The following is a 26,006-nucleotide window of genomic DNA, read 5'->3' on the forward strand; positions in this document are numbered from 1 at the left end:
ATTCTGCTCCAGACATTTCAGATTCTTTGCAGACCCTCAAACTAATGCTGCCTCATGCTTCTATACTCACGTTTTACCCACAGCATTCTTATTCTCTGAAATTTCCTCACCAACCTCTTTCCTGCTATGAAATGTGAATTCCTCTTTTAGCCTTCCCCCTTTACTGTGCCTTAGGCATGTAGAACTGATGATTCCCTCCCGTGTGCCCCATCACACAAACACGAACCGATTTCAATGCCTAACAACATGCCTCCTACTACTAGACAAATTTCATGCCTACTACTGATTTACTGAGCCAAGTTCCAAGCACTGTACTGAACACTTCTAATAAATTATTTCATTTAACCTTCACCATAATTCTAACAAGTAGTAATTATTAGTATAATCCATTTCCCAGATGAAATTGTTCTGATTTTTAATTTTGGCTTTGATTTTCAAACACTGTACTGGTTATGTTGATTATTTGTCTGTATTAATGAGAACAAAATGATATGAGCTGCAAATAATGTTATCATGTAGCATCATTTTGGAAGCTTTAGGAAATTGCATATAAAACAAAAATGAGACACAACATTGGAAAGAAAAAAATTAAATTATTATTACTTGCAGAAGATTTAATTTTGTACATAGAAAAAACAAGAGAATTAATTAAATAGAGCTTTCAAAATTAATAAGATGATTCAGTAAAGTGACTGGAGACATGATGAATAGATAAAGGTCAATAATTTTCCTGAATATCAACTGCTAATAATTGTTCTATCCAATTTAGCCATTTTGGTAGTTATCTGTTGCCTTTAGTTGCTGAAGTGTGTGAGGACCGTGCGGCTCTCATCCACTGTGACCTCACTCGCAAATGGTACATTACGATGAAAGCAAGTCCCAGACCAAACTGTACCAAACAGACAAATGTTCACTAGCAAGCAGGACTCAAAACAGTCATACAATATGCTCTATAAGTTTAATCAACTTCCAGCTCTCTATCCTTTCAGGCACTCTGAACAGCATCTTCAGGCAGATGTGACAATATTCTGATGGCAAGATTCACTTGACTTTCTCGTCAGATGAGTCTAAAGAATCATCTAAAGAGTCTGTACCCGTGACCCAAGGAATCCTTAGGCCAAGGACCAGACTCCCCTGATGTGAGCCTTAGGAACATATGCTCTGTTAAATTGTGCAATACTTCTAGCCAATCCACATATCTTTTTCTATAAGAGATTCATTTAGATATAATTCACATACCACAAGTAAGTGTTTTACAGTTGTGCAGCCATCACCATCAACTAATTTTAGAACACTTTTAAAACCTCCCTTCAAAAAAACCCTGAACCCATTGACAGTCACACCCTATTCCACTTTCCCCAGCCCCTGGTAACCACTAGTTTCTCTGTTGCCATGTACATGAGTACTTCAAAAAGTTCATGGAAAAAATAGAATTGAAAGATAATATGAATCTTTCCACTAACTTTTTGAAATACCCTTGTGTTTGCCTTTTCTGGTCATTTCATAATAAATGGCATCATACAATATGTGGTCTTTTGTGACTAGCTTCTCTCAGTTTGCATGTTTTTAAGATTCCCCCAATGTTGTAGCATGTATCAGTACCTTGTTCCTTTTTGACAAATAGTCCTTTGTATGAATAATCCTCCTTTTTTCCATCAAATGGTTGATATTGAGATGTTCCATTTTTTAGCTATTATGAATAATGATGCCATGAACATTTGTGCAAGTTTTTGTGTGGTCTTATGGTTTCATTTCTCTAAGGTATATTCCTAGAGGAGAATTGCTGGGACCTTTGGTAACTCTATTTTTAAAATTTGGAGGAACTGCCAAGCTATTTTCCAAAGTGGCTGCACTAATTTACATTCCTACCAGCAATGTATATGGATTCTTATTTCCCCATATCCTCTCCAATAATTATTATTGTAAGTCTTTTTTATTATAACCATCCAGAAGCATGATCAATCCACATATCTTAACACCATGTGTCACCAGTAAAAAAAAAAAGGAAGAAAGAAGAAGTCATTTCTAACAACCACAATAATTATAAAACCTCTGGTGCTGATAAAGGATAAAACTAGTATAACAGTCTGGAATAGCTACTTCCAGAGTGCAGGCTCCTGATTAAACTTCAAATGATAACTCACTACATCCAAAGCATGTAGTCCTGATTAAGATACTTCATATTTAACTCTACCATCTAACGCATACATCTATACGATACTGTTTCTGCTGAAATATTTTAAAGTAAATTATAGAAAGTATATTATTAACCAGAATCAATTAGAAAAGGCTGGAAGAAAATGTAAGGTATTAATTTTAAAATCTTAGCATAAAGAATACTTTCTAAGCTTTACACGAAGCCCACAGAAAAGATGAACTTATTTGATAATGAATGCATTTTAAACTTCTATACAGAAAATGATACAATAATTAAAGTCAAAATACAACATTTGTTACATAGGTAAAATGTTATGGCTACAAATATACAAAGCATTCTCTAAATTAATGACAAAAATATAAGCGACCCAAAAGGCAATGGGCTAAAGAAGTTAATAGGCATTTTAAAAGACAGGAAATATAGTTGGTCATTGAGCATATTAAATGAAGTTCATCCTCAATAGTAAGCAATGACATGCAAATAAAATAAATAATAAGACAATGCTCTCCTGTGAGATAGACAAATATCAGCTGCTTATTTATTAATAAGTGACATATTAGAGCTCATGTAGCTGTAAATGACAGAAAACAGAGAGATTTATGGTAAAAGTACAGAGATGATTTATGGAAGAACTAAACAAGAACAGAAACGTCAAAACTGTTTTTGTGTGTGCATCTGCTGTCTTATTGAATTTTTTAAAAATGCTTCCTCTACTTCTGTGTTCCATATGATGGGAAACATAGATGCCTAGAGTTCTGAAGCTTGTGTTTTATAATCCTGGCACACAAGAAGTGACTACCACCCCTTTTTTCCTTGCTTACAATTGCCAAATCTCATGGATTTACCCTCACTTGGTAGGGTACCCATCCCTGAACCAATCAACTGTGGCTGGGGGTGTGAAGCCCTAAAACTGAGTTAAGTAATACACTGTGATCAAGGAGAAAAGTCATATTCATTCAAAACTATTTATTTTTTCTTTTAACATATTATTGAACATCTGTCAGGTGCCAGGCACTATTCTAGGCACTGAGTATAGAGCAGTATGAAAACAGTAAAGCCCTCATCTCAACGAGTTTACTTCATAGTAAACTCTGGTCATTTCATATAAATGGCATCATTTCAATAGTGTTAAGCACATTTCAATAGTGTTAAGAACAGTGGAAATATTAAAATCGAGTGATGTGAGAATGCTTGAAAGGGGAGGCCTCTCTAAAAAGGTGACATCTGAACTGAGCACTAAATGAAAGGGGGTAAGCATGGGAAGATCGGGTTGCAGAGTGTTCCAGCAGAGGGTATAACAAGTGCATAGGCCCTGAGATGGGAGAAGTGAGAGAGTCAAATGGATTGGGGTGAAGAGGTAGAGAGAGCATGCTTGTGGCCATGGTAACATATAACTTCATGATGAAATCCTGTGAATGTTGTTGGAAAGTTAGTGTCCTGAAGAAGGAGGGATGTGCAGTTTTTAAAAAATAGACATACACTTTAGAAGTATTGGAGTGTCTATGAGGAAATGGACATTCTTATCAAACCAGGTAGGAATCTATCTTGGTACATTTCCCTGAGGTTAAGAATATAGGAATATTTATCAGCACGAAAAATGTGTGTTCCTTTTGATATGCCAACCTGTTTTTTGGAAATATAGTCGAGGATGTCAAGCATAGGAGTAGAAAACATGTATATACAATGACATCCTTCTCACTTATACAATTATGTATTATATTATATATATTATAATAATGTAATTATAACTCTGTTGCTTATATTAAGACAACTTGGGAAAAACTAAATAGCCATCAAATGAAGACTGATGAAAAAGATTAGATTCTAATCAAGTTAATGTCATGAACCATATAAGTGATAATTTGGCATTGAAGAGGAAACATACTATAATCACAGCAATTCTAGACTTGGGAACAACCAGTTCCACCACTTACTAGCTGTATAAACTAAAACTCTCTATGCTTCAGTTTTCTCATCTGTAAAAATACATGATAATAACATCTGGCTCATAGAGTTGTTTGAATAGTAAATTAGTTAGCAAATATAAAGCGCTTGGAACAACACCCAGAGTATAGCAAACATTAAGGAAAGCATCTAGGGGAAAAGGCAAGCAGAACAACATAGAGGTTGATTGGGGCTAAGGCTCACATGATTGGTAGGTAATGCTGCTCCTCCAAGTTTCTATTTGCCTCCATGAAATTAAAAGGGGCCAAAGAGCATCCTGGAAAAATGAAAATGGAATCCTTAATATTTCTTTTTGATATTGTACTGTTGGCCCCAGCTGGGATCTGACAGAAGAAAAATACAATAGGAATCACACCCCAAGAGTGGGTGGAGCTCATACTGGAGACCTAGGTTCAAAGACTAGACCCCCACCCAGACAATCTGGAGCCTGGAACTTGGGGGAGAGGGCTGCCCAACGAGCAAAAAAGCTAAGAATATATGGATTTAAAGAACTGACAACATCCTGAGAGTTTCTACTAAGGGGGTCTCCTGACTGGGAATGACCCTGGAGGGACCACACCGAGCCACAAAGATCAGGTAAATCAAGACAGAGGAGCAACAAGAGGCAATGAGCAGGGTTACATGGACAGCAGGCAGCAATACCCTGCAGCAATAGGGGTTACTGACACTTCCCAGTAGCACTGTCAACAGCAACACCTTAACAACAAGGACTCCATGGAGGCAGAGAGAAAGGAAGTGGGGTTTACTGAGATCACAGCCAAGGTCATTCGTTTGGAGGCTCTTTAGGCAGAGGGCAACAGGTATGCAAAGAGGAAGACAGGCTCAGGTTTTGATATCTGGAGAGGATATCCATGGAAAAAAATGGACTTCTATCTTACCTAAGTCATTGTAACACAAATATGAATGGAAATATGACACACACACATATATATATGCACAGAGAAATATTTGGGTGGCATGACCTATCACTGGGTGGAGAAGTTGGGGTGATCAGCACTTTCTCCTTTATTCTTTTCAACACAGATTTTTTTCATATTTTTACACAATCAAGTAGTACTTTTCTAAAAATTATAGATATTTTTTTGAGAGCCTTCACTGTCTTTATGTGATCCAGTTTTCCAACTATTTCAGTTGAATGCCAGTATAAGAATAAAGATTTGCTTGCTAAGTGACAGGACCTTTCAAAACACTTTATTGATATGATCTTATACAACTCATCTCAAAGCAACTGATGAGAAGGAATTTCTTTCCCCATTTATAAACAGAAGCACAGACAGATTAACTAATTCATCTGAACTCTCATATGGAGCTGCAGCTTAAATCCAGATTTTTCTAGCTCTAAACTTTTGCTCTGCCCCTAATACATTACATATTCCCTAATTATGTTAAGACACTAAGATTGTGTATCATCATTTTTCTTAATCCCTCCTCCTGCCCACTCTAAAAGCAGTAATCACATTTTAGCTCACTTGCTAACAGCTAAGCGGGCTATGAGCTTCCACATATTTTACACAATTAGCTGAATTAGCAGCCTTTCTGGGTTTATTGCTTCTCCCAGAGTCAATGCATGAAGCCTGTTTGTAGGAGTCAGTCACTGGTCCAAGAAGCAAGAGCTGATGACTGACAGGTCCACAAATCACCATGAAATAGAAAGCTGGAGGCTAATGCAATTCAGTCAGATGTTGCTGACTTCCAAGCACCACTCCCAAAATATGATCATATGACTAGATTTCCTAACTTTTTCTTTATTTATTAAGCTATTAAGCAATATGTTGCTTCATTAAGAGGGGGGAAAGTCATGTATCTTTGGGCTCAACATTTCAACATTTCAAAAGAAAATCTTTACCTACATGCAGGGTTGTCTTGAGTTAGCTCTCTTTAACACTGTTCAATCAATACATAGACTATGCCAATGAGAACATAATATGCCTATAAAGGTAAGGCTAGATGGGCAGCGTTTTTCTCCTCCAGATTTTAAGCAATATCTTTTGTAATTTCTTTGGATAACTGAACAATTCAAATGTACCTACGAGCATCTGAGCTTTGCAGACTCAACAACAGATTTTAAACAAAATAAGGAATTAATCTAAATGGGAACTTATGTGTAAGTATAAATGACCAGCTGAGATAGGGAGAGTGAAAATAACTTCCTAATATGCATCTGTTATCCTCATCACAGGTGACTAGACTACGATAGAGTTTGGATGTGTTGTCCTCGCCAAAACTCATGTGGAAATCTGGTCCCCAATGTGACAGTGTTAGGAACTGTTTGAATCATGGGGGCAGATCCCTCATGAATGAATTAATGCTTTCCCTGGAGGAGGGGAATCTGAGTGAGTTCTCACTGTATTAGTTCCCATAAGAGCTGGTTGTTTAAAAGACCCTGGCACCTCCTTCCTCTCTCTCTCTTGCTTCCTCTTACCATTTGATCTGCTTGTACCTACCACTGGCTGCCATTTTCCACCATGAGTAGAAGCAGCCTGAGGTCCATACCAGATGCAGCTGTCCCAGAATCATAAGCCAAATAAACCTCTGTTCTTTATAAATTACCCAGTCTCAGGTATTGTTATAGCAACACGAAATGGACTAATACAGACCAGAAATGTACACTGCCTCAAAAGCACTCATCTAGGTCCAAAAACACAAAAAACAAAATAAAACAAACAAAAACTCAGCAGCAACTGCAAACCCATGCTATGTACAGCTCTACAAATCCTAAAAATAACTGAATGAAACAGGTACAGGCAATTGCTCAGCCATGTTTCTTTCACCTTGCCTTTATATGATTTTTTTCAATCCAATTGCTGCTATACTTCTTGCATGTGTGCCTTCCAGTCATGGTTCCCAGTCATCTGGGATGCTCTACTTTTCTTTCTTCAACTATGCATTGAATAAATAATTAGTAAGCACTTTCTATATGCAAGACAATGAACTAGGAATTAATTGGGATATGAAGGTGAATAAGACACAGCTCCTGTCCTATGAGAATTTATAGTTTAATAGTTGTCTGACACTCTTTCAAATGTTTATTCAACAAGCACAAAGTTACTTAGTGCCAGAAAAAGGATTTGGTTTTGAAGACTGTGATATGAACACATGGGCTCCCGGCCCCAGATTATTTATATTTCATTAATGGGACAGATTTGTAAATAAATATGTGCAGTAAAGTGTGGGATGCATATAATAAATTCATTACAGACTAGAGAAAGGGAGGGACAGTCAATTCTATCTGAAGGATCAGGAAATGTCTTCCCAGTGAGAGTGATGCTTGAACTACCAGTAGAGTCCATCGGGAGAGATAACATGAGGCAGAACTATTCCCACCAGAGAGAACAAAAGTGTGCACATCATGGTTTGCTCAGGAAATGCAAGTGAGAGGTGGACACGAAGAGAAAAAAATGAGACTGAAAAGTTAGGTCAGGGTTTGGAATATCCTGATAGATTTATTATGTAGGGAATTAAAGAATTTTTTTTTTCCTTTTTGTCTTTTTTACTGACCGGTAACGGGATCGCAACCGTCGGTGTCGCGCCCGTACTGGGGACTGGCAACGGGATCGCAACCCTCGGTGTTGCGCCCGCACCGCACTCAGCCAGTGAGCGGGAACCGGTCTCCACATGGGATCCGAACCCTCGGCAGGAGCGCCGCCGCGCTCCCAAGCGGCGCACTCTCCAGTGCGCCACCGGGTTGGCCCATGGGAATTAAAGAATTTTAAACAAGTGAATAATAGTATGATGCCAGACCAATATACAGGATTCATAAGTCAAGGAACTTGTATCATGGTCTCTGCAAGCGTCAGACCGGCATGGACCTGGTCAGTGGAATGACCATGTTAAAAACATAATATGAAAGTAGAAGAGATGAAAGTTCAGGGCTCAAGACTCCACCAGTGGAAATTTTACCGGCGTATTGGGGGCACAGAGAATTTATGAGGAGGACTTAGTCTCTTGCAGGAATTTTGCTGGAATTTTCAGGAGTGTTCGTATGTAGTTTGAAAAACCTCTGCAGGAATTCTAATGATGTCCCTTGAGAATAGCTGGTTTAGACCATGCTCCCTGAATGAAAATGATACAGCCACACAATAATTGGATTTTTCAAAAAACAGCATTTTATATGTGTGCTGAGAATTGTTCATTTGTCATCATCATCATCGCCATTATCATCATCATCATGTATTAAACTAATTCACCCATTTATCACCCTCATTGAAAGGAAGTGGCTTTATGATTTTGGTTTTTTTCAAATTTTATAGTTACAACCATTAATGAGATTTGTGTCTCTGTAAAGACTTGATGTAATCAGGCATAACAACATTTTAGGCTAAATATAATCAATTGAACACTTAGATACTTCAGCTGTGTTACAAACACTTAGGAAATTACTTAGGCAACCCAAGAAAAATACAGCCAGACAAGTGTAAGGAATGACGTGATTTACGGACAGTGATTTGACTTAAGGACTTAAGGAAACTCGCTCATTTTTTCCTTGTGCACATGAAAACAAGTTCTATGTTTTCCCTTTTCTGTAGAAAGCATTGCTTCTGTTCCATCTTCCCATTCTTGACATCTTTTTTTTTAGTTGGATTTCAGCTTTTCTAAAATTTTGTTTTACTCTTTGTGGCACAAAATTAAAATCAGTGGAACAAATACACAGGGTCTGGAAGAAAATACATTAGCATATAAGCTACTCCCTCAAGAGGCCAGACCACCAAACAACTCTTCTTAGCCTAGATTATACCCAAGTGAAACCACCATGTGCTGCTGCACTTTATCAGTTCATCAGGAAATTGATTAGAAATATTTTCCCCAAGACAAAATTCTTCCTTGGGTAAAAGATATGTTCATTTATTTTCCTTTTTAGTTATGTTACATAGGATATCACGCATGTAAATTCTATTATTTGTCTTTTTTTGTATAGTATTCATCCCAAATAAAATAAACAAATCATCTGTCAATATTTAGAAGATAGTGTGTCCACTTCCAAAATTAGCTTTGCTTTGTTTGGAGATAATGTAAGTCAATTCAGAATTATTTATTTGTTTATCATTTGTTCACAAAAAAAAAAAAAACATTGTAGAATGTTATATACACTAAGTTCAAGTAATTATGTTTTTATTAAATTGTATGGTAAAATCAGTCATTTTAATGTTCTTGCAGTGTGTATGAACTAATATTTCTAAGCAAAAATACACAAATTCACAGGTGACCAGGTTCATTCTTTCAATCTGTCTATCAAGCAGCAGCAAACTTTTTGAAAACCATTTATATGCAAATCACAAAGTTAGGTTTTGTAATAATCAATGATAAAGCAAATAGGTTGGGGAGACAGACGTGCAAAAACCTAAATAACTTTAAGTCAGAATAAAATAAAAGGACAAGAAATGTGGTGCAGAAACTCAAAGGAAGAACCAGTTAATTCCAGTGGCAAGAATCTAGTAAAAGATCAGGGTTGTGGTGAAGTAAACCTTGACAACCAACCAAAGACAAACACAGAAATGGGGAGAAGGCCTTTTAGGCCTTTCAAAGTGTCAACATCGGTGGAAAGTGGGGCTATTCATAAGAGATTTGGGGATTAGCGAGCACTCCACTTTGGCCAGAGATGAGACTGGACAGGATGTCTGAGCAGAACAAGGAAGTCCCTGAACACCATGTTAGGGTTCATGGACTTTGTTCTGTTAACAAACAGGAAACACCGAAAAGGAAAATCACACAGTTTGACCTTTATTTAGGAAGCTAACTACACAACAAGTGAAGAATGGACCAAAGAGTTTAATTGTAGAGTCACAGAGAATAATTCAGAGAATATTTTAATAGTCTGGGGAAAAATGACTGCTTCGTGAACCAGAGTGGTGGTTTCAGAAATAGAAAGGAGGTAACAGACACTATGGAGAGTGGGATAAACAGAGTCTCAGCGATGGGTATGGCGATTTAAAAAGAAAGTGCTGAAACCATTCATAAAGTTCATGAAATACTGTAAATCAAGTGTTATAATGATAGAGAAATCACAGCATACATGCCACGTGTACTGGTGTACTTTATTTCAAAAGTCAGCTTTTTTCCACAAAGCCCAGATGTCCCCTTCGGATCCTTTCAGACACTACTTCAGGCAGCCAGCACTCAGTAACAATCGATCAGAGTTAGCACACAAGATTGAATCCATTTGCCATCTCTACTGTAAACTTTGTATTTACTACAGAGGCATAAACAATAAAAAAAAAAAAACCAGTAACATGTTACAAAAGAAAATTGCAAGAAAGGAACAGATACCTATTAATATCAAACATTGTTCATTTCCAAGATGAACAAAGCTAGCTACAGATCCTGTCTAGAGGAAAAACTAGAACAGCAGCAGCAGAACTTGCCATCCCTTTGGGAGAATATTAAATAACATGAAGACTTTGAAATAGCAAGTGGTTGACATTGGAAATAATCTACCATAATATCCCTTTTTAAAAACCTCAGACACTAGAATTAGGGCCTACATCTTTAAAGTCTCATATGGCAAAAAGGCTTAGCACCTATGTCTAGAAAGTCATGTGTAATATGGCATCAAAGTCATACTGTACTGTGGAAATTAAGGATTTCTAAATATATATTAATATTATACTTGTCCCTATTACATTTTTTTCATTCACTTTCTTTTATTAAAAAATTTTTAAAAACCCTAAAAGATAATAAATAACTTCCCATGGTCCTAAAGCTATTCATTAAGTAGTGCTATGTTTTGTTTTACTGCATGTGTATAACTATTAAAAATGTTGTTATGCTTAATATGTATAAATCAATATCATTTAAAAAATACTAGAGGAATTATCTATATAAAAGCCATTCTGAGATAAATATTTTAAAAGGTGGAACACCTTTTGTTTTTTTGTTTGTTTGTTTGTTTTATTAAATATAAGCTATTAGGACCTGGTTTATTACCGTTAGCTAGTTTGCAAATGGACATTGACAATCTCAAGATTTCCTTAAATTGGAGCATGTCTACATTTTATTACAAGATCCTTCTTCTCCTGTCATAGAATAATAAAGCTCCAAGTGATATAGCAGATTTTCAAGACCAGGTACCCAATCTTTCTGTAGAACTAAGATCCAGATAAGCGACATGATTGTCATGGTCACAGAGCTAGTGTCAGAAACATAACGAAAGCTCAGGGATCTTGCACTACACTTTGTTAAAGTTCCATAAGGAAGCAAGATGCCAAATAAATGACATTACAATGACTAAATGATTTAAGTGAAACAAAGAAATTAAAACATTTTAATCTAAATTATAAGATAAATCTTGAGTTGAAAATCAATAAATTTTTAGGTACTATATGTCAAATGTCTCTCAAGAAATATTTTTAAATTCACCAATTTAAATTACCAATTCAGAGAAAAGTTCATTAATAACTTAATATTGATTATGCCTCCTTTGCCCAATGCCTAGAAAGAGGTTTTAGATGAAAACACTGGCATAAAAAACAATTGCAATCAACATTTTAATGTCTCTGCTTCCACAATTAATTTGAAAGTTGACATATCAACATAAGTCAGATAATATGCTATGTCCAAAATAGCAGCTGGTTTAGATGGGTTTAGCAAATAAAGTTATGGTTCTGGCGTAGTTCTCATAGATCACTTGGTCTAGCTCCCTTGATCTTGCTCAAGCTCCCTCTCTCTCTCACGTTCTTTGCTTACAGTTGAAAAGTATGAAAATCTACTGAAGACATTAAAGAATAATTGTGTTACTTTCAATTACCTAGAAAACCACAAATAATGTGACACTCCCTTTACAGGAGTACCTTTAGACAGAGAGGTTTGTAGGAATGCCCACAGAGTTATACTCATTGAGATGATGCAGGATCTGCAGACAGTAAGAAACAATTACATTTCTCAAAATTATCATAAAACCACTATTATGCTAAGTAAGGCTGAGAAATGTGTTGGTTTCAACCAGATATGGCAATTATAGTCATATCTCTGGTTCATTACACTTTCTGACATTAGAGATTTTTGTAAATAAAATTAATGTGTCACTTATTACTTATTTTACATACATATACATATATATATACACACACACACACACACAGGTGAGAGAGAGAGAACAGCTAATTAGCAAGGTAAAAAGTAATGAGTTTTACAAACTCATGTCACAATTCAAATAGCTCAGAATAACGTGCTGACATTTTCAATGTCTAAGTAAGCATTTTATTTACGTGGATTTCTTGTCATGAAGGGCAACTATGGAATTAGGTATTATTGAAAAGCTAGCAAATTAAATGGTAACTTGCCCATTATTAAGGAAGCAGTGGACTGAAATGATAGGGCCTGAGGTCAATTCTCAATTCCACTGGTGAATTTGAATGACACATAGTCAATTCAATTAATTTTTCTCTACCTCTCCTTTGCCCCATCCATCACCACTTTCTTCAGCATTTAGTTTTCATCTCACCCTGACTGCTGATTTTTAAACAGTCCTCTCATTACTTAATTTCCTACAGCTTCATTAGGTAACCCAGCATCAGAAGAAAGAAAAGAATCAATACTTAGAAGCTAAACATCAAATTTGTTAAAGGTTATGCCACCCTTCTGAGTTACTCTACTCATGGCTCTCCCCAACAGGGGACAGAAAAACACAAAAGAATTCTGTACTTCCCATTCTCAGAGAAATATTTCCTTTGAGATACTGTCGATATTGTCTCTTGCAATTGTCTCTCCCGGCTTTGTTTCTTTTCAGTTACTAACACATTCAAACTGATAGAGCCTCACCCTTCAAGCCTAAACTAAAGAACTTATGGAAGAGTGAAAGAATATGGCTAGCGGCTATAAGCATACACTTAGGAATTAGACGTATATGTATTAAGAACTCAACTTTGCCACTTATTAGATGTGTGACTTAAACCAAATTACTTAAACTCTCTCTGAACCTCACTTTCCTCACCTGTGAAATGAGACATAACATCACCTACAAAATTCTTATAAGAATTGAGTGAATTAGCCTATGTTAAGTGCTTTATGCTTTGTCTGACACTGAGTTAAATTTTTACATTAATTTAAATAAAAATTATGGTAAATGTTCACTTCCAAAATATGTTCATACACATTTAATAAACAGACATAACAAATGTTCAATTTTCTTGGCTTCATTAGTTCAGCTTTTATTTGAATTCCCTTATGGTCTAATATGTAGAAATATTTCCCAGGGACTATCAGTGATATTTTGTTTATTCAGAGTTTCAGGAAATCAACTGATGATTCTCTCAGAATGTTTGGAGCATTATTCCTTATAGAATAAACTTGACAAAATAACTGCACATTTGAAAAAGAATGTCTAGTAGCTCGACATTAATTAAATGGCTGGAGGGGCATTGATGCTGATGATTGTCATAGTTTGCAACTATTAAGGTATTGTGTGTCAGACAGTGAACATGGGCAAGTCATCTTTTAAATATATCTCACTTTATTACTGGCAATAAAATGCTCACCCACCTTCAGCCTGTGTTGTCATCTACTCCAATAACTGTTTTATCAGATGTCCAATACCAAATAGCTGTCTTAAATGCCAGCCAATTGATTTTATTGGTCATATACAAGAATGTGCTAGAATTTCTTTTGCTCTAAAACTTTGTTATTGTAGTAGACTAGCTTCAACTTGTCAAATCCCACTAGGTCCACATGTCTAATTGCGTGTCTTGGTAAGGGTGGGTATATGGGGCAGAATCTGTAGAACTTGAGTATAAATTTCCAAATCTCTGTTCTGACCATTGTTTTATTCTGTACCCACTCCACATTGATTTATTCAGACTGGGATATAATGTATTGTCTTTAACACGAAGCTTTATAATTATTACTTTGTTTCTATATTTCTATGGCTCCCCAAATTGATCGTAAATTTTCCCAATACACAGGCACCCTCTTCTCTGTTGCTTGCATGCCATGCAACAAAATATTCATAAGAAACTGAGATAAGACTAACAGCTATTAAGTGCTTTTCTTGTGACAGGCAGTGTGCTGGGCAAGTTACAGGTTTTATTTCATTTACTTGTCCAACAACCATGCAAATTTGATTTTCAAATCATTTCTATGTTACTGATTAGGAAATGAGATTCCAAAAGTTGAAATAAGTTACCCAAAATAACATTCCAAAAAGGGATAAAAATGGGATTTAAAGACATCTGTCTAACTCCTAATTCCATTTTCTTGCTGCTATACTCTGCTGCCTCAAATTCTCATTAATCTCTAAATCCAACTTTCTCGTGGGCATAAAGTATTTAGAAAAGTGCAGCCAGTAGTTTAGCCTTGATTCTACTTATTTAGAAAGGAATAGGGGAAAATAACCAAAATAAGCTATTAAATTCTTCTTGAGAAGATAGCAGTTAATAACTTCAACTCTAGAAAACTATCCCCCCCCAAAAAATATCAGAGATATTAAATGTTTCTGAATAAGAATACTCATTTTTAGCATTGTTTTGAACTGTAACTTTTTGAAGTAAACTTTGAAAAATAAGAGATAAGTTATATATAGTATACCGTATAATAGAATACTACACAGTAATGGAAGGTTATGTTTTCCAAAACCAATGACAGCAACATAATCATGATATAATATTAATAGAAAACTACAGCAGATACATTGTGTAGAATATACAATTATATTCTATGTTGTATACACAATATTAACACAATATTACATATTGTCTTATATATTACATATATACACAGGAGGAGACTATAAATGTGATGTTATGAGAAATTAATTCATTTGCTCATAGTTTGAAGGAATAGTGGATGATTTTTATTTTTGTATCTCAGATGCTCCTTGATTTATGATGGGATTACATTTGAATAAACCCATCGTAAATTGAAAAAATTGTAAATCAAAAATGCATGTAATACCTAGTCAAAAAATCCTAAGTTGAAGAACCATTGTAAACTGGGGACCACCTGTATATGTTTTTATAATGACTGAGTACTTAACTAATGTGACAAGCAGTGTCTTAACTCATTTACATGTATTAACTTATTTAACCCTCAAAACAAATATAAGAGGTAGGGACTACTATTATCCCCACTTCACAGAAGAGGAAATTGAGGAACAGAGAGATTATGTAACTTTCCAAGGCTTCACCACTGTTAAGTGGTGGAACTAATCCCTTTCCACACCCATGTTCTTCAAGGCTGAGCAAAACTGGCTCTAACAAGCAAGTGTTACTATTATAAATAAAATAAACTGAATAAAATCCCTTTGAGAGGACCTGCATTTCTTCCCTGCCTTGAATAAACCTGTTGTACCACAAAAAACATACCTGAAAGAGCACAGCTGTTACCACCCTCTCCTGTTTTAAATGCTTTCAGACTCACATTCCCCACCTGCCAGGACTGCTTTAGAGCCCCCATTCACCAAACACTAAAAAATGCAGGGCAGACCAAATATTGATGGAAAACAACACAAGTAAGGCATTTTTTCTGAAAAGATATACCTGGGTAACTCCACGTTAAGACTTCAAAGTCACAGTTCAGAAATGCTTCTTGGACAAATTTTGCCAAAACTCTGGAGCTAAGACAAGCCCAAATACGGCTGAACAAAGCTCTGTGAGGTTAGTACAGTCTTGAACCATAGAACCTCTGGAACTGCAGAGCCAGAAGAATAAGATGTTATGGCCATGCAACTTTACCCTAGGTTTACCAGTCATATGCCTCATTAATAGCATAATATACATTCTAATATCCCGAGCTTATACAGTAGTAACATTGTAATTTATCAGTCAGCAACATCATTTGAAAACCTATTTACATAGTGATATGGATTGAATTGTGTCCCCCAAGTTTTACATATTAGAACTTGATCCCCACTGTGACTGTTAACAGAGTGGGAAATCCTACTATGTTAATTGAAAGGTGGGGCTTTGAAGAAGTGATTAGATTGTGAGGACCATACCCTAATGAATGGATTAATAATGGCTGTCATGATCATGGTTCTTAGGGCTTTAAAAGGAGAGCATATGAGAGTCTCTCTCTCTCTGCTTCCACCACCTCACAATGTGAGACCCTGGGTTATTGTCACCACCACCAAAACCTTCACCAGGTGTGTTGCCTGGACTTTGGACTTCCCAGCCCCCAAAACTGTAAGCAATATATTTATTTTTCTTATAAATTACCCAGTTCCAGGTATTTTGTAATAAGCAACAGAAATGGACTAATACACATCGTAACTTCAAATTTTTGTCTGACTAAAGAAAGTAAAGTGTGTTTAAGAGATGAACCAAGGTGGACTGAAGTGGAGCCCCCAGTTGTTTTGGAACATTTTGATTCTCTTTCACCACAGATAATTGGAAGAGCACAGATATCTTCTTCAAACTGGGCCAATTCCAACCGGACCAGTCAGATTCTCTCTCTTGGAATCTAAATCTGCTTTCACAGGTGGTCAGTTAATCACTGACTATAGCTGCAACTGTAACATGTAAACTTGTGAAGGATATGCCACCAGCGGACAGAGAAACAGAAGGGGAAAAAAAACTGCAACATAAGAGAAGAATAAAGAAAGTGTGGAAATAAACCCACCCAAAGGAGAGGAAGAAAGTGAAAAGTATACAAGGTTTACATCATCTTCCTGTTTCATTACCAGTACTCTTGCTGTCACAACCTTTCATGGATTGTAAGATCATGCAATTCCGCTAATTCCAGTAGAGAAGCATGACGAGAGACAGTGCTGAACTTGACACTACCACTTCTAACAGTGACAGTCTAACAGCATGTTATGGACTGAATATTTGTGTCTCCCCAAAACTCATATGTTGAAATCCTAACCCCCAAGGTGATGGTATTAGGAGGTGGGGCCTTTAGGAGGTGATTAGGTCATGAAGATGGAGCCCTCATGAATGAGATTAGTGTCCTTATAAAAAAAAAGTCTCCAGGGAGCTCTCTCACCCGCTTTCCAACAGGCTAGAGTACAGTGAAAAGTCGGCACCCTGTACCCTGGAAGCCCCCTGGAGAACCTGACCATGAGAGGCACTCTGTTCTCAGACTTCCAGCCTCCAGAACCATGAGAAATAAATTTCTGTTGTTAATAAGCCACCTGGCTTATGGTACTTTGTTACAGCAGCCCAAACTTGCTAAGACAGGCAACGATAATTTTCCTTTTTATACTGCTTTACCTTTTACAAAAGGCCTATAAACAGTGATGCACAAGTATATATTTAACAACAGGCTCTTCAAATAAAAACTGAATGTGTGTGTGTGTGTGTGTGTGTGTGTGTGTGTGTGTGTGTAATTTATTATAAACTTTCCTGGTATAAAGGATATGTAGCTTAGCATATAATCCACAAATAAGATACATACAGTACTTTTTATTATAAATTCCATAGAGCCAATTGAGCCATAGAATGCTTTCTGAAGTGTAGATAACAAAACAATAAATAAAGCTCTGATTTGCAGTGTTTGCCAGTTTCTGTTGTATAAATATTTCCATCATGGCCAATTTCAAGCTACCAATGTGATGTCACTGTACATGGATTGGGAGGAAAAGAACAGTAACTCACCATTGCCTAATATTGTCACCACTTAGATAAAAATGATAAAGCAGAGATGATAGTAAAACACATAGATGATCATAAAACATACTCAAATAATTGTGAATGATAACTTTTGAGTATTTTTAACTTTGTTTTTAACATAATTTATTTAATTTTAAGTTTATATAAATTAATTTTTAATAATCAATTTATTTAAACAACTGGCTCACAAATTCCACATCCATTTAAGCCAGCTTCAGCACACCATCAAAAATTATCCTCCTCACTAGGGCAGGTATTGCTAATCCAGATCAAGGGACAACAGACAGAGTCATTTACTTATCAAACCAGTAGATTAAAAATTTTAGGGTATATAACCAGCACATGGTGAACTTCTTAAAAGTCCAAATTCTTTAGTCCCATTTCCAGAGATTTTGATTCAATAGATGTGCTATGGGGCCTAAGTGTCTATAACTTAACAGGAAATCCTGTGTCCCCACATCAGATGATTTGGTTAGAGAACTACATCATCAAACACTTATTGACTGCATATCCTGTGCCAAGCTCACAATACATGGACACGAAAGAGATAAAAGTTGTCTTCAAGTTCTCAGTGACCGAAAATTACAATATACCTAGAACGCTGGTACATACTGGCTGCTTTGAGAAAAATCCAGCTTGGGAGAGGGGTGGTAAGAGAAGATGATATTTGACCTGAGTCTTGAAGAAGGAGCAAAGCCTAATCAAGAAGAGGGGGGAAAGGAGGAAGGAGTGATCAGGGCAGAGAGCAGCATGTGCACAGCCACGTAGGCATAAAGAGTTTGATCCACTAGGATAACTGCACATGCTTTGCGACTGTACTTCTTATTCCGATTCTGCAGTCATATTTACCTGCCATGAGCTTTGAGCATGTTTGTTGGACTATATTCACTGGTAGAGTTCATATGAGAAGTGATGACAAATGAGGCAGGAGAGTAAAAGCCAGAGCAGGAAGGGGTTTTTAGAAAGACTAGCACAAAGTAGGCATTCAATAAATTCCCACTTTATATTCTTCCTTCAACATCAGTGTTATAGGATTATTCTGTGAAAGGATGTACACTTGACAGCTAATTTACAAAGTCTAGAAATACATAATGCGCTCACTGCTTTTATAATTGAAAAACCACTTCTCAATCAGAGAAAATGACAAAAATCACCAAGAGAGTGCAACAAACCAAGGCCCCCCCATAAAACAGATAACTACTGCATATTAGTTTTCCCATTGGTTTTACCTCACTTTTGATGAATCTGTTTTCAGTATAAATGGGAACGTTATGCTATTTTATATTTCTAAGGTCTTAACGTTTCAGCTATAGATAAGTTCAGTTAATTAGGTAACCTAGTTCATGTAAAAATCTACAAATGAATATAGCAAAGCGAATGCAATAAAAGCCAAGTAAAGGGTAGAAGCAGAGGGATGTCCAGGAGGAGGGGCTCGTCTCTACATAAATACAGCTAGAAAAGTGTAGTTGTCAACACCTGAACACACCAAGTTTACAGCCACTACAAAACCTCCATGTCCCATCTGTAACCCAAACCATGCCCACCCCAGCCCTATCTTGTGTCTGCTCCAGCCCTATCACCTTTTTGTAATATATCCCAGGCATTCTATTCTACAACGATCCCTTCCCTCCTTATGCTTGAGCCTCATGTTTGGATTTAATCCTACACTACCATGTCTTATATAATGCTTATCTCCCAACCAGATTTTATATGTCTCTCAGAGGAGAGAACTTGCATTTCTCATGGAGCATGGCATAATTCTAGACAATTCTCATGGAGCTTTACATAATTCTAGACACTCAGACACTAAGTGAACAGACTAAATGATTTCCATGAATTATTTAGCTTCAAGCCTCCATTGTTGATCCTTCTTACCTCCCCCAAAATGAAGATAAAAACTGTCATAAAGCTCATAATAATAGGGGAAAATGAATAGAAGTTATGAAAAGGAATCCTATTCCTGAGTTGCTTTTGAAGTATTAGCAAATAAATCATCAGAGGTCTCTGATATAATAAGGCAAAAGAATTCCCTGCTCTGTTTGCCCACAGTAAGGCTGAGAGGCCTATGATTGCACTTTGTTGCTAAGTGAAATCCCCACAAACATCCTAGGAAATATGCTCTCTGTGCACATCAAAGAAGAAGGCGAGAAGGAAAAGGTATCCCAGTGCTGGGTCTATCCTTGTTTTCTTTAACCAATTTATTGAAGTTCAAAAGAGAGGGACTATTTACAGAATTTTGTAACTGAATCATATATGATGCATGTATTCAATAAATCTTAATTGCAATATAATAATAGCTAACTTTTTCAGAACATTCTTTTGTGTCGTGCATTGCATATGCACTTTTCACACATTTTTATTAAACTGCAGTAACACTCTATATAAGGCAAATAGCATAATTATCCTCATTTTTAGAGATGAAGAAGCTCAGACATTAAATAAGAACTTACTCCAAGGTAACATGAGTAAGTCACAAAGCCAGAGTTTATACCCAGGTCTCTGATGCCAAAGCCCAAACTACGCTACCTCCTATGGTTACAAGATCCAATTCTCAACAATATGCAAACAAAATTAGCCCACATTTTTAGGAACTGCTGAATCTATTCAAGACACTAACTTGGGGATTTAATCATGTTTCTTTTTGCCCATATTTACCAGTAAGTAAATGGTAAGCCAAGTCAGGAGCAACTCAACCGAATAATAGTGTAAGCACCAGTGGCCCCAGCAGGATGCTTGTCACTAAATACTTGGGTTCTGTCTCAGGGTTTTTTCCAATTTGAAAACTTAAGAATTAGAAACAAGACACCAAAACCATGGTATGAAAAAAGGCTGGAGCAAGGGGATATCCAGGGCCTAAGGCAGCAAGCTAAAACACCCTGCTAAAGACAAAGACCCCCAGCATACCCACAGTAAATAAGCATTTAAAAAAAAAAAAAAAAAAAAAAGGTTAAATGTGGACCCTATTGGCAAAAACCAGCTAAGGTATAATTTCCCCATCATCCCTGAAGAGCTTATAGGTAATGCAGATATGATTTACGACATTCTTTAATATTCCTTCCAAGTACAGGTCACATGCCATACAGACTGAGCAGAGTGTAAGAACTCTGAAAATGCTGCTATTGTAAGACTTTGGGCTACCCATTATCTGTATATATCAACCACCTCCCTCTAGCATCCAAAGCCAGCTTCAGAGAAAAGAAAAAGGCCTAGAAATTGTCTAAAAAGAGTTTTCCATACAGCTTCACCTGTTCAATGACGGAAAGAAATCACAGGCAGCACTTAAAGCAGTGGCTGCAATAAGGCAAGATCTGAATGTTAGCTGTCATTATCTGCATGATTATTCCCATAGTCTGAAGTCTGTCAGCAAGCAATCAGATGATAGAGTTTCACGGATATCTCCTCTCCCCAAAAAACACCCCTACTGAGGTTGCTGTTGCTTGAATTTCCACAAAAAAGAATTCATTCCTTTGACTTTAAACTTAGTTTGTGAAAATGCAAAATCAAAAATGATGGAATTCTAAACTTCTAGGGCTTATTTACGCAGATTACCCATGTTTATTAGATTTACTACGGAAATCTTAGGGTTCAAGTGGATAAGTGAGGTGAGAGTTTTCCACTGAGAGAGACCAAAGTATGCAAACAAGGGAGTGGGCTCCGGGGTCAATATCGTCATCCGCGGATTGTCCCTGTCCTTCTGTTACCATGACCAACTTAATACACTCCGCCCATCTCTTTCTCAAAGTCTTCTGCGCTGTCTATACAAACATGCTGCTTATTTACGGGAAATTGACTCAAAGAACGTCAGAAAAAGGAGTTCGAAATGTACAGTCCTTGACCAGGGTTGACGGCCGTTGTGATCACTCAAATGTGTCGAGTCGCGGGCAGAAAGTCGTGGATTCCGCTTCCCGGATCTTAAGTAAGTCCGAGTTCATCCGCGAGCAGGGCTGGAGCCCAAACCTGTCCCCACCGGGCGCAAGGCCAACGCCCGCAGGTCGGGGGCGAGGGGACAGCCAGCCCGAGGGTTCCAGGAAACGGGTGGCAGGCAGCGGCCGAGTGGCGGCCGCCCGCGGCCCCAGGCGCAGGTTTGTGCAAGACCCGCCGAGGGACGGGGAGCCGCCGGGTGCAGCGGTCACGAGCGCTTTGGGCAGTGCTATCCCCTCCGATTCCCGTCATCGCCCGACCGCCCGGCTCGGGTTGGGGACGTCAAAATGACTTGTAAAGGGGGCGGAGGCCGGGGTTTCCGCAGCTGAGTCACAGCCCAGCCAACTTTGACAGCATTTCCCAGAAAGAAAATGAAAAAGTCTCAGTTCCGGAGCCCACGATCGCTTCTAATTCCCGCTCCCCCCCCCTTCCCGGTGTCACTCGACCCGGGGGTAACTCCAGTCCCACCACTGGGGTGTTCCCCACTCGTCACGCAACTTCTCACCCGCGCTAAGCCTCGTGGTACCCGGAGCGCGAGCCAAGTGCCACCAACCCCGCAGATGGCAGGGCTGGAGGGAGGGGAAGGGCTGCGTCCTCACCTGCAGGACACCGACACCTCCACCCGCGTGGCTGGGATGGCCGCGCTCAGCTGGTTCAAGTCCCCGATGCCCGCGGTGCTGGTGTAGCGGCTGTCCATCCTGGGGGGAGGCGCCGTGGACTTGTCCGGCGCCCACATCCGAAGCCCGGGCAGACTGAGGGCTGGCCGCCTAGCTCCCGACAGACGGGGACGCGGGTGCGGGGTGGAGGCAGGAGAAAGAGGCGGAGGCAGCGCGCGGGAAGGGGGAGGGCGGGGAGGAGGCGGACCCGGGCTCAGAGCCGCGAGGGAACCGCGAGCCAGTCCCGGCTGAAGCTGAAGCTGCTGGCAAGTGGCGCACGGGGCTCCCCGCTTCCCTCCCCCTCCTTGCTGGCAGCAACCCCGGCGGAACGCTCCGCGATCCCCTGCTGGCTCTGGCCGTCAGGCTTCGCGGACCCGCCGAGCAGCCCGGCGGGGTGGGTGGCACAGACGCAGACCCCTACCGTCTAGGACAGCAAGCCCTCGCCGGCTTTGCTTGCGGTTTGGGTTTTGTCTCCGCCTCTACACACCCACAGCAGCCTCCGGGGCCGCGACTCCCTCCTCCTGTCACTCAGGTGTGCACTGGAATGTCAGCAGTTCCCACGCCTGGGTTGGAAGCTGGAGGTGCGGGTACCTCTGCCTGTTCCAACTTCCCCCTCTTATAAGTCCACCCTTCCCCGCCAGGCACTGTGCTCGCCTCACCCTCGGAGCCCACGGGGTCCTATCACTGTGCCCTCGGCTAAATGAGTCGGGTCCCCGCTTCTGGACTGACCGCCCTCGGCCACTTGAGGGTTGGGGACGATGGGACACTGGGACGATCTGCAACCTTCGGTACGCAGTGATAAAGTGGCAGATCAATATATGGGACAAGCGGGGGCGGGGTGGACTCTAAGGTGTAAAAATACTATTGAAGATTTAAGAGAGGCATCTGGATTCCGTCTCTTCTCGGTTCTTTGGAGCTTGGGAGTCTAACGGTGACAATGCTCCTACAGTCAGGAGGAGCATTCTGCGTCCCTCGTTTCTAAATGCATGGAAGTTCTTCCCTAAAATCGGGAGGTCACAACCATAGAACGCAGCTCCCTCATCCCGACTCCCTCCTGCAAGACCTGAAACTGGACGGATAGAAGTAAAGAGAAACCGGAGAAAGCGCGGCGATTGGGAAACTGCATTCCAAAGCAGCGGGACAGGTGCCAAGATGCAGAAGCGACAATAGCATCCGGAGGTAGCCGCGGCGTCCCTCCCTTGCAGCAACCTTTCTTCCACCTCACCCTTGCGCCTACGGGTCCCCGGGAGCTCGCCACGAGGGGGCGACGGAGAACAGGACTCGACGCAGCGGGAGGAAGGAGAGTGCAAGGGGCAGGACTTGGCGCGCTAGGCAGGGAGTTTCCCCCTGGCCGGGCTCCCTCAAAGAGGAGCAGTTCTCCTGGTTGGGAACCTGCCTTACGCTGTAACGTTTTAATGCACTTGGAGCCACTTGCCTAGAGTTGCGGGTGAGAATGCGTGGATGCTGTCTTGCTTGCAACTTCCCCCTGCCGAGTGTGCATCCCGAGTTTTCTTCTCGGTTTCCTTCCCTGATCTCCCCACCCACCACTTAAATCCAAAAGTTCTCTTTTTCTTCCGCTTCCCCTCTTACAAATTAAACTGCAATTTATTACTACTTGGAAGTGTCCTAAAACTCCAGGCGTTTCTGTTATGCTGCCCAACATTAATTTAGGGGAAGAGATCAAGACATTTATTTTTAAGCTAACCAGAAGTTTATTTTATAGACGCCTACTGAAGGAATAAACTTTAAGAACTTTAAAATAGTTGTACTCGATCCATAGGACCCTTCTCAAAAATTTTCCACTTTATTGAGGTATAACTGATATATAATAAACTACACATTTGATAGATTTTGATGCATGTATACTCCATTATCAAAATAATGCATTCCATCACCCCAAAAGTTTTGTCATGTCTCTTTTGTAATCAATCTCCCCTTTCACCAGAAACAAACAAACAAACAAACAAACCAACCTCTCCGCTGTGAGAGATAAATTTCCGTTGTTTTAAGCCACCCAGTTCTAGGTAACTTGTTACAGCAACCCTAGGAAAACTAATACTCATTGATGGAGTTTGGATGTGTTGTCCCCTCCAAAACTCATGTGGAAATTTGATCCCCAATGTGGCAGTGTTGGAAACTGATTGAGTCATGAGGGTGGATCCCTTATGAATGGATTAATGCTCTCCCTGGGGAAAGGGGGAGTAATGAGTGAGTTCTCCCGAAGACTTGTTGTTTATAGGACCCTGGCACCTCCTCTCTGTCTCTCTCTTGCTTCCTCTCGCCATGTGATCTGCTTGTACCCACTGGCTGCCTGCGATTTTCCACCATGAGTAGAAGCAGCCTGAGGCCTTTGCCAGATGCAGCTGTCCCAGAATCGTAAGCCAAATAAACCTCTTCTCTTTATAAATTACCCAGTCTCAGGTATTTCTGTTATAGCAACACAAAATTGACTAAAACACTTATACATAATGATAACATTAAGTGTTCCCATTTTGCTGATTTTTTCAAATTCAGTACCTATAAGTTCATCATATTAAAGTAAGCTTTAAATAATAAAACTTATAAAGTATACTCAAGCTCTCCTATTTGTAAAAATAAATTTTAATAATATCATATATAAATATGAATTATGACATGTCTATTTAAACTTTTAGAGAATTTATAATAGTTTATATTTATTAAAATTCATTTAAAGTAATGATACAAGTGACCTTAGAATGTGCTAAAAATCAAAGATAAATTGCATTTACTAATATTTAAAATAAGCTATTACTGATTTAGTGATTCAGTAAGCATTAGTTGAATGTGTGCTATGCACCAGGCACTGGGCTAGATCTAGGAGATAAAGCTTCTTCAGCCACTTTTAGTCTAAGTAAAAGTTTGCAAGGAGATGCATGATTAGGCAAAGATTATACTGACTGATTCATTGAGTTCTCATTTCTCAGATTTTATTTCACAATTAGAGAGAACCTCAATTTGCAAATTAAATTGTCATTATCCATTATTTTCAGAAGCACTTATTTACAAAATAGCATGGTTAAGGAGAAGCTAATAAGGAAAAGATATGGGAGAGACCAAAAAAAGAAAAAAAGAAAGTAAAGAAAAGAAACAAATAAGATAAAACAACAGCAGCAAAAAACTGTTAAGACTCCAGTAAGATCAAGGAAACAGAAAGAAGGGGCAGCATACTTTGAAGAATCAGCTGTGCCTGAAAGAGCATATCCTTTTAATATGAGGACAAAAATCATTCACCTTGTCTGGCAAGTGGTGTATTAGATCACACAGAATTACAAAACAAATTGGATTGAGCATTTCTTCAAGCTACAGCTACATTAGTGGAACATTTTCTCTGTTGTATCCAACAACTGTCCCAACCAAAGGTAAGTCAGAAATACCAGCATTGTCATATTTTCAACTTAAAAAGTCCTCAAGAAATTGAAGAAAATGCACTGTTATGTCATCACTTAACCTCCGTGGACAGATGTATATTCACTTTACTAACTTGACCTGCTCTATAAAGGCACAGCTTAAAATAAAATAAACGTACATAATAGCAAATAATGGGCTAGATATTTAATTATAGGAATGTGAGAGGTGAATGAAGACATTTTGATGAGGGATTAAAACATGTTCTGAGTACAGGCCTTCTCTCTGGACCTGACAACCCTTGGTTTTTAACCACCCAAAAGTGGATCAAATTTGCAGATAATTCAATCATTTCATGCATTACAGTAGTATCACCAATATTTTTAGCTTGAAGTTGCCTTT

At 38.8% G+C, this 26,006-nt stretch overlaps 1 protein-coding gene across 1 annotated transcript in view; it reads right to left on the reverse strand.

Annotated features, from left to right (window-relative positions):
* CPNE8 (copine VIII) overlaps nucleotides 1-22,396 on the reverse strand; it is a 214,551-nt gene extending 192,155 nt beyond the window's left edge. Inside the window, exon 1 of the mRNA XM_008578132.1 lies at nucleotides 22,182-22,396. Within this exon, the coding sequence (XP_008576354.1) occupies nucleotides 22,182-22,318 (137 nt within the window). The 5' untranslated portion in view covers nucleotides 22,319-22,396. The remainder of the gene's footprint in view (nucleotides 1-22,181) is intronic.
* Between the last annotated feature and the right edge of the window lie 3,610 nt (nucleotides 22,397-26,006).

The sequence above is a fragment of the Galeopterus variegatus genome, unplaced genomic scaffold, assembly GCF_000696425.1.
Source record: "Galeopterus variegatus unplaced genomic scaffold, G_variegatus-3.0.2 Scaffold1635, whole genome shotgun sequence".
NCBI classification, from domain to species: domain Eukaryota; kingdom Metazoa; phylum Chordata; class Mammalia; order Dermoptera; family Cynocephalidae; genus Galeopterus; species Galeopterus variegatus.